Genomic DNA, 18060 nt, shown 5'->3' with positions numbered 1-18060 from the left:
TTTTTATGGATCCTGCACCCAGTGACTCCACCCCCCCCCCCCAAAAAAAAAAACACTCGCTGATGGTAAAGTGACCACGTTTGGAAAACTCTGAACAGCAGTCACCACACCATTCTGTTCCTGTACCTCATTTTCTCACTGTTCATTCTTTGTCGGACAAACCTTTAAGGCAAATGTTTCTCTTTCTCATTCAGAATGGATTACAGGGGCTTGGTGGCTCTCTAAAGTCCGTTAAGAAGCTACGTTTTGGGGACATCTACATCAAAACACAACAAACTCCTCCTGAAATCAAAGGTTATTGGGGATATACCTATTGAGGTTACTCCCTTTGCTAATTTTAATTCGTCACGAGGAGCTATTGTTGAGAAGGATTTAAGAAACATCCCCAAGTCAGAGATCCTAGCTGGTTTCTCCAGCCAGAGAGTTTCTGCTGTGTGGCGTATCTCCACTCATAAAGATGGAATTATGCTGCCTACTAATGTTCTTGTATTGACGTTTACATCGCCACATCCACCTGCCACTGTCGAGACATCCTTATATTTCTAACTGTCTCAGGTGTTTCTAGTGTCAGTAGTTCAAATATTCCAAGGCATTTTGTCGTGGTCCTTTGATGTGTATTCGTTGTGGTGGCAAAGACCATGATGCCTACGAGTGTCAACTGGACTCTTACTGTGTCAATTATGGTGGTACTCATACCTCATACTTTCATTCTTGCCCTAAGTTGGTGGAAGGAAAAGGTACAATTTTTATGTACTGTAATCAATATCTCTTATCTAGAAGCCTGGAAGTTGTCGTCCCCAATTCCACCTCAGACATATGCTGCTGCACTCTGTTCTACAGCTACAGTAGGAGTGCAGACAGATCTTTCTGTGCCTCTACCAGTCTTTGTCTCACCAAGTCAAGTCAACTCCAGTCCCTGTCCCCACCATCACCTCTGGGATGGTGCTGATATTGATGGATCATTCTGTGGAGCATATGCTATCAGACCACAACCTTTCTCTCTTCAATACTGGTTCTTTTGCCTATTTTCATGCACCTGGTCAGTCTTTTACAGCTATTAATCTGTTGACCTTCACCCTTTTCTCTTGGAGGGTTGACAGTGACCCTCGGGGCAGTGATTATTTTCCTATCATTTTGAAGAGATTGGTTGCAGTTAATGCCACCAAACCCATGTACCATGGTGAAAGTTGGAGTAGGTTGACTTGGTTTCCTCCAAGATTTTCTTGGAACTTGATCATGCTGTCGTTAGTCTTTCATCTATTAACGAGTATGTGGAGGTAGTAACTGATTGTATCATTCAAGCAGCTGTTTGTTGTATCCCAGAATCTCGACACGTTTCCCATGGTATCCTCATACATGGTGGTCTCCTGTCTGCCAGCAGGTATGGAATGCTCAGACACAGGCTTAGGATATCTTTTGTAAGTATCCCATTCTTTCAAACCATGTTGCTTTCCAGTGAGCCCATGCCCATGCTTGGCTGATTAGACATCAATAATATTGGATTAATTTCACCACCAGCACCTCTTCAACCTGCAGTTCCAAAGTCGTCTAGGACAAGATTCGGAAGGTCAGTGGGAAGTATGCTTCCCTTCCCTTTTCCACTTTGATCTCCAACGGCCAGGAAGTTGCTGGTGTACAGAGCATAGCTGATACTCTTGGTGAGTGCTTTTCCAACACTTCTGTCTCTTCTACTGCCTTCTTGCTCATCAAGTCTCGAGCTGAGAGATCGCCACTTTCCTTTTGGACAGATCGTCTCTACGATTATAATCGTCCATTTACAGTGGTGGAACTTAAGATTGCTCTTCATTGGTCTGGCAGTGCATCAGTTGAACCTGATGATATTCACAATCTCTCTCCTACCTCTCTTGCTCTTCTTCTGGTTGTTTGAAACCAGATTTGGCAGGAGGATGTTTTCCTGAGGCTTGGTGCAAGCCTATTGTTCTCCCTTATTCAAAGCCTGGGAAGGATCCCAAAATTCCTTCTAATTATCATCCAAACGCTTTGACTAGCTGTCTGTGTAAGGTTTTGGAAAGGATGGTTAATGCACGTCTTGTTTGATTCCTTGAATCAAACAACCTCCTCTCGCCCACCCAATGTGGTTTTTGTCGATAGTGCTTCACTATTAAGCACCTGATTCGTCTGGCTACGGCTCGTGCAAGCCGTCCCTAATTTAGCAGTGTAAGACTAGAGGGAAAGCAGCTAGTTGTCATCACCCACCGTCAACTCTTGGGCTACTCTTACCAACGAATAGTGGGATTGACCGTCACATTATAATGCCCCACGGCTGAAAAGGCGAGCATGTTTGGTGTGACGGGGATTCGAACCCGCGACCCACAGATTGCGAGTCGAGCACCCTAACCACCTGGCCATTATGTTTTGAACATGATATTCTTGTATTAATGATCGGTGGTCCACTGGAAGGAAACACGTGCAACAAAAGTAGAAATAGGTTATCACGACCGTTGAACAATAGAAAGAATAACACATAGTGGATAAACAAATCAAACTAGATTGTTCAACATAATTTAAGCATACTGTAGATCGCATTATTTGTTTTACTTCAATTTTGTTTATTTTCTTACAATGGAAAATTATTTAAAACTATCGAACTAACGTGTTTATGTTATCATATATATAGAAGGGAGCAGTTCGTTTGAAATAGGTTACATTTTCAATTAAAAGAAGGATCGTGTTTATAATTTATGACTTTTCGAAAATTGTTAGTTATCCTATATACTACTGCTATGCTGTTGTTTTTGATCGAGTTTAAAACATCGTTTTTAAGATTAAAAAGTAACATGTTAAACTTTGTGGTAAGAGATCAAAACAAATAAAGTAGTAACGGTTGGGTAACAAACATTAAAAAATTTAAGTGATTTGTTGAAGTAGTAAATTCCACTGTATCACACATTAGTATAGTAATAGTAAACAACAATTTATAATAATAATTAAAACTACTTATAAAGAGAACATACTATACGTTTTAACAGAATATTATGTCTTCTGAATATGACCCGTTGAAGCATCAAAACATGTAGTGTATTTGAGACAGTTCACAGTCTCAAATAAAATTATTTTTATTGTGTAAACCGAAAAAGAAGTTTATTGTTTTTAGTTTTATTTATCCTCGATTAAACCTAAGTGTCTGATAAGAATCTTATTAATCCTAGATTAGTATAATACTTTGTATATATCGTACACACATTACAAAAAAGAGATTTGTGATACTGTCTGTCACTAAGAACCAGGTCAGGATTACTTTGTATAATCAAGACATCTGTATTTTAGCGTTGCTTAATAATCACAAAATAAGCTAGCAGTTTGAATGTATATCCAACTTATTTTCAATGAATGACGCAAACATTAAAATCTATGAAAATTGTTGTATTTGTTTAATATACCATTCATGAATCAAACATATCTTTCATGTTTTTGAAGTAGAGTTTGGATGTGAAGACGACACATTTGTTTATATTGTCATGTTTCAACTCTGCTTCAAAGGACAACATATATTTACCGAACCTATTACCTAGTTTCATTAAATTATTTGTCACCGTTTTGTAATTGCCGACGGACAACTTTATTATTCTAAATGTGGACTGGAACTATTTCAGATATACTTGTTGTAACGAGAATAGTACTGAAACGACTTCTAAAGAACGTTTAAAAAGAAAGTTCATGATACTTTATTTTATTACCAAAAGAGTTGTCTTTTTTCTTGTTCTTACTATCATTCATGAAGCTAAGGGCACATATTTTGACTTTAACAAAACAAGAAAAATCCTGTTTTCCTTCTTTCTTTCATATTTTCTGATACCTACTTTCACTACATGTCTGAGATTGAATGAACAAATAAGAAAATATGAACACTGTTACTAGAACAAACAGACATAGCAATTATAGTTTTAATGAAAAAATAACTTTAGTGGATAGAGTTAAAACATTTTAGACACATAAGACCAAAAATAAAAATTCTAAGACGAAAGACAATATACTAATATAAAGTAGAATAAAAAATGGTTTCAGAAAATGTGCAAACCCACAGGTAAGTGCTTAACCTTTTAAATAATTTAATCAAACCCCTCTCATAAACGTGAACATATGTCAAAGCATGGTCATTTGTTTGGACATGACAACATTGAAATTATCAATAGAGAAAAAATATAAACCGCCACAAAATTATGGAAGCCTTAATAATTGAATAGTGTCAAAATAATAGGCTTATTTTTCTTAATATTATATACAGAAGTAGTATTTAGTAAGTATCTTGAATAATATGGGTGTTGTGCTAAGCATTCTAGTTCACGAGGTGTCTGTGACTTGTTGGCGATAAATTCAAAATAAATGAACAGCATGCACTCCAATTGTTTTCAAAATAATATATATATAGGTTCGAACTAGTTAAATGTATGTAAAACAAATTCTTTACACTAGAGATATTATAGGCATATCATAAACACTATATATAGATCTCTTCTTCTTGTCAAAAGTCAACTTAAGCCTATTCAATTGCTTTAGAATTTCAGTTGACAAACTGAACTACTTTTTTCTATTTCTATCACACTAGTATTCAGTGTATAATTCACTTACAATTATAGCATGAGTTATCACAGTCATATACGGCTCTTCCAGTAACCGTTTGGTCCTTGTACTTTAGGTATTGTCTGTTCCTTTTTGTCAAAGTGCATTCAGGCTGTTTCAATTATATTAGAATTTGCTTTGACAGACTAAACTATACTTCTTATCTCTTTTAAAACTGTTAGTTTTACTCTAACATATTAATCGTTAAGCCTTTCACTCCTACGACAGTTAACTTTACATTAAACTTTTCTTTGGCCAAACTTCTTCTTCCCGTGACTTTACTTTCTTGTCTGCTCTGTCAGTCTACTGTTCCAACTCGTCTCACACTATTTATATATTTGTCACTTAATTGTCTGCTCACCTTCTAGAAATCTCTATATCCTTGACATCAATAAATTTCACACAATAGCCTCAACATCAATTAATTATAAACACAATGTAAGACAATTCTTACCAAGTTAGGTAACTAAACTTATCATAACACTTACTTTAAAATAATTGCTTTTAATTCTCTTGTTACGAAAAAAACTAAACAATCATGAAATATTCACTCACAAGATAAATAAATTAATAATACCTACACTAAACAGTCATGACAAAAAGTTTGAACCAAAAATTACTAATAAATTCTCGTGTTCATTTTTATCTTCTCTAAACTCTGTTTCTTCTATTATTCTGAAGCTGATCTTGTAACATAAAACAATCAGAGTATCAGAATATCTTACCCTAATGAAAATAAACACGAATCAGAATTATATTTTGCATGTATATGTTACACCACAAGATATTTGAAATTGTCATAATGTAGGTTACAATATAGCATAATGATTAGGGACAACAAGGGATCTATTGGTCCATCTAGGCTGTCCTATCTTCTAAATTAAACTAAAATTATTAAATAACCTCAAAGCCTCTTATTCATATAGTTATCAAGCTTTCTCTTAAACTCATTTAAATTTACTGACTCCACAACATCCAAAGGCAACCCACTTCAAAGGCCAACAACCCTGTTAGAAAAATAAAACAGTTTTAAATGAGATGATTCCTATCCTGGCAAAATTTATATTTGTGTTCAGTAGTCCTACCATTCTCACCATTAAGTAAAAAAAAAAAAGATGATGCATCAACACTATCAATTCCCTTAACAATCTTGAACACCTCTATCAGATCCCCTCTAGCTCTTCTTCTTTTGAGGGAAAACAATTTCAAGATCATAAACTCTACTTGTATGACAACATCTCCACCCCAGGCAACAATCCAGTAGCCTGCCTCTTCCAACAATTCAGTGTCCTTCCTATAATAAGGAGCCCAAGATTGTACATAATACTCCAAATGTAGCACAACCAGTGACCTATACAATGAAACTGTAGCCTCTTTACACTTGTATTCAATATTTTTGAAGAAACAATTTAAAGTCCTATTTGCCCTACCACTATTCTTTCAACATTGTTTTAAATCACTGCCTATTTCATTTTTATTGAAGTTGTCACACTAAAACTTACTGTTTGTTACAGATGTGTGGACAAGTTAACTTTGTGTAATTTAGCTACAAAATCAAGTTCACTTAACGAATATGAAATCAAGGGATGAAATGTTAGCAGCAAGAATAAAACCTAATGTTTTTAGTGAATGTTTTAGTTTCAAAGTAAATAAATAGTTTTTATGGATAATATATTGGTAGTTTCAAACCATCTTACTAAAAACAGTTTTGGCATCATTTAAGTGATTTCATGAGTCCCACTTGCTAATTTGTATGAATGGTAAGCCTTAATAATGAAAGTCAATGTAAATTCAAAATACATTTTATCTTTCAACAATTTATACACAACATCTTCAGTGTAGGTATCACTTACAAAATTACAATGCCCAGGGGAAATAATGAATGGTTAAAAGCAGAGTTTTCTTTAGTTTCACTACAAACCCGAGTTCCTTACAACAAAGTTCTTTCATTTTTTACAACGAAAAAAAAAAACAGGTCTAAAAGATGCCTTCTTTTTATGCATGATATTTTGCTTTATCACTTCTCTCCTAACCATACTATCTGGGTTTAAAGCTTATGCAGAAAATCTCAATCTTTATCTTAAATTAATGGTTAATTTGATACTATATAACTTATGATTTACATTACAGATTTTATTTTTATAGTTGTATTTAAATATTTACATATTTCATATTTAAATAGAATATATATATAAAATGCCTATGTGTATGTCAATATATATATGTCTTATATCATTTAATGATCAGTTATAATTCTTTCATTTGTATCATAAGAAACAAGTTTACAGACATATATTACAAATGTAATAATTTCTTAGATCAGACACATAAACAGCATTGTTGTATTTTTAAACTTAACACACACAAGGTGAATGGGTAGTATGAAACACTTTTTAATACTAAATCACTTCTACACGTATTCAAAATTAAAGTATTGTAACAAAATCCATTTTGTATGTACATTGATAAAATATAATCATAGATGAAATATTACAAATCAGGGTAAAAGTCAGTCTGTACATAATTATTAAATTATTAAGTTGTCACAAAGATAATAAAATTTACACAAATGTTTTTTAAATCTCAAGCCTTACTTTTAATTTCTTAAACTCTGCTTGGAATTGCTCTGAGTAATATACTACTTGAGAAACATGAAACTCACTACTGTGCGTAAACATTCACTGGGTCATTCTACCTAAAGAGTGCTATGCCCAAATATCTATCAAGTTCGGAAGATTACCATGGTTACAAGTCCTGTAAATAAAAATAAAATACCATAAAAATTACTTTATCATAATTTAGTTTTTGAATAAAGTTTTCTGAATTAAAACATTTACTACATATTACAATAATGTTCTAAGTATTGAGTTCTTTGACAGAACAAATTTAACACTATAGTTTTTTGAAAGACATGACTTATTCAATCAGCTAAACTACAATAACACTAAAAACCATCATACCAAACCTAACATGTAGTTTCTATAATAACCAGTAGAAGTAATTAGTCAGAGTTAATTATTAACTCAATAACAATGATACAAAAGTCATACAACTCACCCTCAGTCATACCTCTAGTTTAATTTTGCTAATAACCATTGGATGTATTTAATCTCTTAATTAATATTCAGTCTCAAACATAACAATTGCATGTCATCATACAGCTAACTTATAATATTTTAGTCATAATCATCTATTTTGTAGTCTTACACAAAACTAATTAGATACACAGCACAGTCAATTCAAAGCTATTTAAATTAATTATATCATGCCAGATGAAAAATTAAATAGAATTTTGTGAAGTAATGTTTAATTACTACTAATCATTCATAAAAAAGGTCCTGTGATAAAGCTTTGTTAACAAGTATGATCATGGTAGTATATTACTAGAGTGTATTATAATCAGTGAAAACCAATAAAAAATTTCAATGAACTGAATTAATGAGTAATGTTTCCTTATAATTTATTTTTTGTTATTTTTAAACATTTCTATTTTTCAAATAGAAAAAAAAGATACTATACTTTCTGTGAAATTTCTCAACTTTTCATTTCTGTGAAAAGACTGCTTATGATCTCAAAATCAGTTTGGAAGTTATACTTTTCCTATACTGAAAATGTATTTATGATAAGAACTTCCCTCCACTCACAAGATTAGCTATTCTCATCCAGTGCTGCTCTCAATATGCAATTTTTTCTTTATGCATGCCACAAGCTTTCTGCTTCCCCCTTTGGAATCGAATGATTCTAACGTAAATCATCATTCATAATTTCTCCACCAATAGAAGCATGACATATATGATGCATGTGACTTCCTCTATATGCCTCTACCAAACCATCACTTTGATGTTTGGCAGAAGGAAAGTAGGGAGGAAGGTTGGGAAGTGTGAGTGGAGGGACATACCTATCAGAAATACATTTTCAGTATAGGAAAATTATAACTTCCAATACAGTACTTCCATCCATTCACATGATTAGCTAGAATCCCCCATTGATTAGGAGGCAGGACCAGTGCGAGGCAATGACAGATATATATCCCCGAGAGCATCTGAAGGATGCCCCTGGAAATGAGAATCAGATCTGATGAGGGGAACCACACCATTTCTGAAACAGGTATACTCATTGTCCATCCATGAAATGCTATGTAGATAAGGGAAGAAAAAAGGAAGAAGCACATCCAAGTGGGAGAGAACTGAGGCAGGATAGTGATCTCAACACTTAAATATATATGTAACTCAATCTCACAAAGTATAAAAGTGGGTAAAACAATGGATGTGTCCCTAGGTGTAGAGTGGCTAGGGTTTGACAGACCATACTCGGTAAGTCAACTACGTCGAAAACCCATGCTGCTGGGAACCAACATCCACATGGGGGTAGGATGAGGATCATACCATCTTCACTTCTAGTTCAAGAGACTGGGGGGAATCCAGAACCACTCTGATTCCTGAGCATTAAACATGTTAACTTTGATCTATCGATCCGGGGACCCAACATCCAGTATGAAAAGGATGTCTATATAACACCAATCAACTCCCCCAACAGCAAAACTGACTGGAGCCATCCAAAAAGCAATAACATCCTCTGAATAAGATATAAAGAGGGATAGCAAAAAGGACAGAAGGGAACAATTCTCTTTACCTCCATTGTGACCCATAACACAGAAGAAGTATGATTGAGGGAGGAAAAAAACAACAACATAAACATGTGTGAGGACTTATGTTGATTGGTTCTACTCTAAATCCAAAACCCGGCCACTGGGAACCGACATCAATAAGGGGGTAGGATGAGGATCCCAAACGAAGGGGTGAACACAATTTTGATGTCTCACTCCCATTTATTTTTATGTTTCATATTGGAGGATATCACGTCATCTACATCAGCAGAATACCACTGCCCTACTCTCAACTGAATGGTTTTATAATCATTTCTATATCTTGTTTGTATTTCATTATCCCATTCAGGAGGATGCCTCCACGGTCCATCACCGCAGGGGGTAAAATGCAGTGGAGAGTCTGGAGGAATGACAACACCTGAGAAAGAAATGGGTGACCATGAAACAGCATTTTTAAAAGCAGACCATAAAGATTTATTCAATACAAGGCATGGCAGGAATGGGCAGCTATCCCCTTTTGCTTTACCAATGTACTCCATGGGTGGGTACAGTCTAGGACGGGCAAACTTGTGAAGCAATTCTATCATGAGGATAATCCTACAAGCGATCTTGTGGAACACCCCATCTCTGTAGTGTGCATTGCATGGCCATGGAATTATAATATGCAAGTTGACATGGTTTGACAGTGCGGATTTGAACATTTAAAGAATATCTGGTCAGGCACCACTCACCACAGAGTGGTATCCAAATAATGAACACTAATAAAAGGGAAAAGATCCCCTAAAAAGTAAAAATAAAAAAAAAACTTACCCAGTCAAAGTCTCACTGAATTCTGATATTCTAGAAAGGCTACAGGAGGAAGGCAATAACTTGAAGAGAAAGAAAACTGTGATCTGATGCAAGTAGTAAGAGATGAATGTATCATGGGTAGTCCACATGCCTGATTGAAGGATGGCGAAGATGAAACGGCAATGAAAAGGAAAAGCGTCGAAATGAGTGAAAAGACTCTTGGAACAAAGTAGGGGAGGAAGATGATAAAGAGGAAGAAGCCAATCAACTGAAGAGCAGAACCCAATTGGCAAAGAAGAAGGAGAAAGAATAAGAACAGAGGACAGTTGTCAATGGAGAAAGAGGGAAGGAATGGACACCACAGAAGGAAGCTGTGCTAGCAATATAACAGAGAAAAGCACATACAGGACATAGATGTCTATCAAGAACAGAACGAGGATAAGGGTGTGACACAAAAGGAAGGGAAAGCAGTTAACCGGAGGAGTTATCCTCATGAGCTGCCAAAGTGTTAGGGAGGAAAAATGATCCAGAGAAAGGAGAAGACATGTTGAAGGATAAAGAGTATGTGAAACACTAATGGCAAATAAACAGACCACTGATGGCCACAGACAAATAAAAGAAGGAAGGAAGGGAGACATAAGGGTAGGTGAAACAAGGAGCACTGGGAGAGTGGTTTGAAAATAGGCAAAGTGAGGCAGTGCAGGACCACATTAATAGCCCCATCCAAAAGGGCAGCCTTCTGTGAAAAACGACAAATCTGGAAGGAACATATCTACAGGTAAAGTGTAGGAGAGGTAAATACTTGCAGGATGGGGAAATATGAAAGGTGTGGGACAGAACTGCCTGAAAATCTGAGACCAAGGAGACAGAAGATCCCCAATCCAAAAGTCAAGATAGGAAATCTGCATGACGAAGAACAGTGGATTGATCAGGAGAAAACTCTGGACCCAGAAACCAATAATGGTAAATTTCTATTCTCATTGAGAAACTTCCATGTAGGAAGGGCAAATAAAACAAGCCAGAAAAGATGCTAACTGTCAGGAGCTGCCAGATCACCTAGCCAATGACCAGAAGAAAACCAGGTGTGAAGACAGAGGACAGGAAGATCTGGATGAAACATTGGTGACTGAGGGTGGCAAAGAAGGGATGGAGACAGAGGAAGAATAATGGAGGAGGAAGTTGGAGCTGGAATAGGCACAGAAACCATGGTTGAGATGGCAGGAAAGAGCTGAAAACACTGATAGCCAGAGCAAGAAGATGAGGAACTAGAGATCAAAACCAAGGCAATTTGTGGTTAAGGGACATAGGAAAAGCCTCAATGTGAGGAGTACCCTACTGAAATCAAACCCCTAGAAAACATAAGGATTGAGAGATCACTCCATCAGATAAATGTTGTCTGGACAGGAATACAATCCATGACAAGAGTGAAAGTACCCAGAACATGACATGCAGTGATTGGAATAACAAACGTGGGCCTCAAAAGAAGATCCAACATATGAATAGAGAGGGATGGAGAACTGGTGCCACCTTAGTAATTGAGATAAACAGCTATCAAAGAAAAGTCACATTACCAGACTGGGAAATTACTTAAATTAAAAAATTTCTTCAATGTAAAGAAAAAATAATAATGACAAATTCCCACTTTGGAAATTACACGAACAGTATCAAAAGAAAAAATGTCTGAATATTAGTACTGCCAAACGAGAAGTGATAGTTCAGTAGAGTGCATCATGAGAGTATGTCGCACTCTTATTGGTGAAGGGTTGACACATGATGATTTGCATGAGAGATGCATTGGAATCAGTCATTTCCAATGGTAGAGAGATAGAAGATGTGTACTTTTTTCATATAGAGGGCAGCACTGAACGAGAATAGCTATTAATGTGAGAAGAGGTAATGTACCATATTCAAATTGAATTTATCTAGAGTCTGAAGGCTGTCATTTAATTTCTTGGCATTCTCTTCTTTTGTTTTTGCTGCTCCTGATTTATAAATTCTTACCCTAGGTCTAAAATCTCTCCTGCTTATTTCTTTTTTTTTATTTAATTCACTGGTTGATTGATTGAGGTTTCAATATCCAAATATTACCAGATGTGCTGTATTGCCAATATGCTTTCAGGATGCTTTAATATACCCAGATAGCATGCAAAGGTATGTTAAACATCGTCATTTGGTTAGAACTGTCATGATTAGAGTACAAATGTTTATTCAACATTTTCATTTGGTTGGTTTAAATGTCATTTAAGTGCAAATGATGCATGCATAGTCAGAGTACTGTGAAAACGTTTTTTGAACACTTATTTGGTTCACACCACACAAATATAAAATTGTATAAAAACTAGCTGTTTAAAACTTTTGAAAACTAATTATCTATTGAAAATACAATTTGTTAATTTCTATTCACTTTTCTTCTGTTATAGTTGTTTTTAGGGCTAATAAAGATTTTTTTTTATCCTTGTTAACATTAATGGCAAATGAAAGCATATTATAGTATCAATGTGATCTTGTCCTGGCCTTTTCTTTGCATATGCCATTCTGCCATATTGCTTGAATACAATTAAAATACAGGGTTTGTATAGTTCTTTAACATTTCAAACTTCCTGTTGTAGTTATTTCATGGTTATTTGGTAACCCTGCCTGGCAAGGTACAACAAGTGTGTTGAATATAATTCTACTTTTATATGTAGCTTATTAAAGTAAAAAAAAGAAAAAGTCATTGCTTTAATTATACCAATGAACTTGACTCTAAAATGGGCTGTTTGATTTTTTTGGGCCCCCAGCAATTGCAGGGGTTGCAGAGCCCCTCCAGCCAGCCCTGCTTAGAGTTACAATAATATCCAATAAAACAGTTATCAAGGAGATGTAGTCACACAAATGAACAACAGTTTTAATCATAACCTTTAGACATTCACAAATAATAGTCATAAAGTGTAGTCTTCTGAGACATTTTAGCTATATTATCATCACAATTGTTCAAAGCATATTTTATAGTGATTGGAAGTCTACACAAAGTAAGCCTTTCAACAGAATAGTAAAGATTGTTTAAGAATTTGGATGATCTTGTAAATTTAGTGGTCTATTGTTTTAATTTACAGGAATTATTACGTTTTTTGGCAAATTTTGTGTACTTGTTTTCTAAGACATAACTTTAATATGCTAAATACCTATGTAGAAATCAAGTATCTGTTTTTCACATCAAAAAAGTGTACCTTATCTGAAGACAGAGTTTTGGAAATAATATAAACATCAGTGTAAAATAACTGATCTATTTATATTTCAATCAACCATTAAGTTTTATTTTTAACAAGTCTGCAAGTGATTAATCCATCACATAATAACTCAGTTGAAATCTCAACACTGATCATAGTACAACAACATAATCTACTGAAAGATTTGGTCTGGTACAGTCTTCTTATGGCATATTATATTTTCTCCTGATCAATACATACTGACCTAACGTGTAGGCAGCTATCAGTTTCTGGTGCATACTGAGATGAAAATAGATTGGAAGGTGTCCCTCTGGATCTCCTTGGGTTGGCAACATTAATGCCATTATACACAGAACAGCAGCTAAAATCACAATCACATTTGGCCTAGCATTACTTCTTTCTGAAAGACCAAAACATACACAGACATTATTGTAGATCGTACAATCCAGCTACTGTACTTTTATTGATAAGTCTAACATGTTGTATTTAAAAATATAAATTAAACAATCTATTTGATTCACAGGTAAGTTTCACACTTGAATATACTTATGAATCCAAACCTTGAACTCAATGGTAAGTTTTGTTATATGTCTCTTTTGCTTTTACATCTTTGCTTCTGTTTTTATATATACATTAGTGCACAACAGCTGAACATGTGCTACCCCAGAGACTATTGTTGCTGTACATGTGAGATAGTCACAAAATTTGTAAGCATATTTCTATACTCACTTTTTGTAAATGGCAAACTGAGAAATCCTAATTCTTTCCTAGGTTTAATGGTACACTACACACAAAATAAATATTGTTCAAACCGTTAATTCATTATTCTTTACTCAGTTAATATAAAAACTGTAATAAAATGATAAACTGAAGTGCTTGTAGTGAACACTATGAAGTCCTTGTAGAAATGGTTCCTTCAAGCAAGTAAAAAAATCTTTTAAATTAAGAAGTCTCAACTCTCAATATATAACAAGCCTTATAGAGCTAAGTATATAATATTGAAAACAAATAGTTAAAGTGTTTAACATAAATTAAACTATCTTTTCAAGGTTTTATGAATTAATTAAAAGTTTATTTATGGACTTTATAAAATTTGTGTTCAAAGAATTTTAAATTACAAGCTTAACAAAAGTTTATCATTATCCATGTTCACATTAAAACAACAACTCAGCATTACATGAATCATATAAAATCATGTATGTGTCTAATATCACTAAACATACTGTTACGTCTCGGTTCATTAGTTAATTTTCCGTAAATTCGTTCCGACGAAACTTTAGCGACACAAGTCCTTTCTTAAATAAAACTGGTTTATTCTTTCCGAATACAACTTTACGATACACTTAATTTCAACAGTCATTCTATAACAACGCTATAACTCACGTCTCACGTGGCCAATAATATTCTGTCCACATACATTCAATTACTTATTACCTCTCCGTCGCTTCGTGGCCGGTCTTATATATACAAGACTACACTATATCTAGAAGGATCACGAGATTTAAGGAAAAGACGTGAAAGTTTGAGAATGACGTGGCGTGATACTAGTCACGTGACCTCGATGTCATAACAATACTATTATATGAGTGTACATGTTCTAATTTTACTCACTCAATGTATTATGACTATTAATGTTTTCTTTGTCAAATTTGGGACAGGCTTTGTCTAGTTGTTAGCATGCAAGACTGTTAATCTGAGAATTCATGGTGCACATCACTTTACCAAATAAAGAAAAATATGCATACACAACTTGGGTCTATGGGTGCATTATAAGAGTGATGGTCAAACCCCACTGTTGAACTGTAGTACTTCAAGAGATGGCAGTAAGTGTCATGGATTAGCTTTCCACTAATCTATCAGTTCAAAAGTAGAAGTGGTTAGCATATATAGCTCTTTAAGGCTGTGTTCGAAGGTTCATTATCTAGCTAGAAATCCAAAGACAGTTATAAGCATTTAAAGGTTTGTCAGGTGGCATTCAAGTAATTCAAGTAGTGTCAGATTTTTATTTTTTTTTCTCTTCTTAACAGAAACAAGTTGACAATGTATTAATAGTAATCAAATATAAATGCCACTCATATGGAAAATTTAATTTTTTTAATTTGTGTAGGGCTCATTAATTAAAATAAAGTTGTTGCATTTAAAAAAGCACATACAACCAAAATATTATACCATTATGGTGGAGCACAGGGAAATACATTTAGCCGCAGCATTGCTTCAGTAAAATGTACCGAGTGCCTAGTGCAAAAAATGTAAGAGAAGTGTTATGGTAGAATATGTATAAAAAATAAAATACACACTAACACTAATAATTTTAATGTTGAAAATGGAGCACTAGTGTAATTCTACACTTCTCTCTCTCCCTAAGGAGTTGGTTTTATTTTATTATGTATTAAGATATCAAAATACGATTGCTAGTCTCATACATTTTTAAAGCACATGTGAATGTTTACTTCTTTACATGGATTACGTGCAAAAAAAAATAAAAAGTTTTTAATGAAATATAACCTACTAGTTAAGGTGATGTCATTAGAAAATTAGTACTATCATACATTTGAACCTTTATTTGTTAATGTGTTCTGAATACTCAAAGGTCAAAAGCTATCCATCATTACACCACTATAGCCTTTATGTAGCTTTGTGAATTTCCAAAACAACCAATAATCAAATTCCATTAAAATTCTAGGCTAACTAGCCCAGTGCAAAAAACTCTTGGCTTTAATACAGATTACCAAGTACTATGAAATACTAAAAAAATTATGAAAATTCAGAGCAGGCATATAACTTCATAATACAATATATTAATTTACATTGTGTGTTTGTGAACTTATTTGTTTGTCCACGAACTCCTCCCACAGTTTTGGAGCTAGCAGGACCAAACTTGGCAAGCAGACTCAGGTGACCAAAGGTGTGTCCTTATCTATACAAGGTAATCCTGGGTAATCCAAATATGATGGGGTCTATAAGTAAGTTTATATGACTGCATTGGAAATTGTGTTGCTCACTCCCCTAAAGATCTTGGGAGCACCCTGTGTTCATACCCCACCCTCAACTCAAAAGCTAGTAGGACCAAACATGCCACATGTTCTTTTACTACAGGTGGGTTTCCTAATAGGGTATATTCTCAGGTCAGATCCCCCTTGGGGCAGCTATAGAAGTATTTGAGAATAATAGAGAAGCCTAACTGATACATTAGGTCTTCTGTGAATCAAGGAGGGGCATTTGAACAAAATAGCAGTGTGTGTATTTTATTCTACTTTCTAAATGAGTGAAAAAGATTAATCTAAAACCATAATACATTTAGAATATTAGTATCCTTGGTTGATATTTCAACTGAGGCAGACCAAAATTAAGTAATTTTTATAAATGAAATTTGAAGGAGTAATTTGTAAATTTATGTAATAAGTAGGGTTTAAAGAAGTGAAAGGAATATTAAGCACATTTATGAAGTATTATACATAAATTTTTCTACTGCCTTTAAATAATTTCAATTTTATTTGTAAACTAAACTCTTGTGTGTAAGTGTTTTGAAGTGATGTGTCTTTGAAATATATTCTAACATTATTTATTTATTTATCACACTTTCCTATTATTGTCATAACTAATTATACATAACACCAACTGTTCAATGAAGAAGAAAATTAAGAAGGTTTGTATAAGTGAATGAAATATTCTCAAATTTGTCCCAAAGCAACTCTACTGAAAAAGTTTCAACAAGTTAACTAATAATACATTTTACATTTGCGAAATATTTCTGTTTCAAGCAATTATCATATTTTTAACCTTTTTATACAATGCATATATGAACTATTATTTAATTTCTTCTATACAGACTAAAATAAAAATAGAAAGCAAATGTTGAAGCAGCAAATCTAATACCTTGTGCTTCGTTCATAGCATACTGCCTTTTATGAGCCTTTGGTACAGACTGCTTGGAAAGCCATTCAAATTGCTCTGAATCTGTACTGGAAGAAACACTAGTGACTGGTTTAGACAAAAGCAGTGTTGCTGGGATGTCTTTTTTTCCAAGAATTTGGCATTGTCCATGTTCATACACCTGAATCCGGAACTTTTCAGTGACACCATAGTTGCTCTGAGTGATATTATTGTGACGAATTACACTAAACAACACCAACATAAAAAAAAGGTAGGCACATAACATTAGTACTTAACATAGTAAGAATTCTAGTCACAATGTAACTCCTAATATTTACCTCAACAGTATAACAAGATCAAAAATTTATCCTCAGAAGTGCTTCTTGATTATCAATAATTACTCCGAATTTTATACTGCTATATACATAGAAAACTCATGAAAATTTGGTACATGCATTCCAAAAGACAAAACTTTCAATTTAACATTCTACAGAGTTATCTAAATAGTTGGCCTTTATGATTTATTCAAGATGAATATAAACAGTTCTGATTAATTATGAATTTAAGATTTACTTCACTTTCTTTACTTGTATCCAGTATCAATTTTATCTCTTATAATTCACGATTTGTCAAAATTTCTTTACTTGTACTCACATTTAATTTCAACTCATCTAGAATATTTTATCAATATTAATATTTTAGTATATATAAAGAAAAAGGTAATTCTTAACAAACTTCAATTCATTTTGCTTGTGCATAAGCATCTAAAAATCCTGTTATATTTCACAGTAAAGTCTTAGTAATAATACAGCAAAAAACTGATTTGAAAATCTTCATGGTAATAAATGTTTTTTTGTGATAATGTAATGTGTGATTCTAACTTCACCTGGAAAAAAGTGTCGTCAAGATTCTAAACCTCTTTATTTCACTAGATATGTTGCTAATACTTGTGATTTATGGAAGTTCTGATTATGTAAAAATAATTCTAACATGCTTGAATGT

General features: G+C 33.9%; 1 protein-coding gene across 3 annotated transcripts in view; it reads right to left on the bottom strand.

The window, feature by feature from the left end:
* LOC106468395 (motile sperm domain-containing protein 1-like) overlaps positions 1 to 18060 on the bottom strand; it is a 35194-nt gene that overhangs the window by 5157 nt on the left and 11977 nt on the right. For 2 of the 3 annotated variants that reach the window (XM_013928818.2, XM_022396736.1), the window contains exons 4-6: positions 17062 to 17303; positions 13430 to 13585; positions 6368 to 7335 (exon numbers count right to left, since the gene is read on the bottom strand). In XM_013928818.2, coding sequence (XP_013784272.1) covers positions 7304 to 7335; positions 13430 to 13585; positions 17062 to 17303 — 430 coding nt within the window. In that variant the 3' untranslated portion in view covers positions 6368 to 7303. Of the gene's footprint in view, positions 1 to 6367; positions 7336 to 13429; positions 13586 to 17061; positions 17304 to 18060 lie in introns of those variants that run through there. The other variant, XR_001291383.2, reaches the window with a different exon arrangement.

The sequence above is a fragment of the Limulus polyphemus genome, unplaced genomic scaffold (assembly GCF_000517525.1).
Source record: "Limulus polyphemus unplaced genomic scaffold, Limulus_polyphemus-2.1.2 Scaffold2992, whole genome shotgun sequence".
NCBI lineage: Eukaryota > Metazoa > Arthropoda > Merostomata > Xiphosura > Limulidae > Limulus > Limulus polyphemus.
The sequence above is the reverse complement of the archived record's forward strand: the minus strand, read 5'-3'. Positions and strand labels throughout refer to the sequence as shown.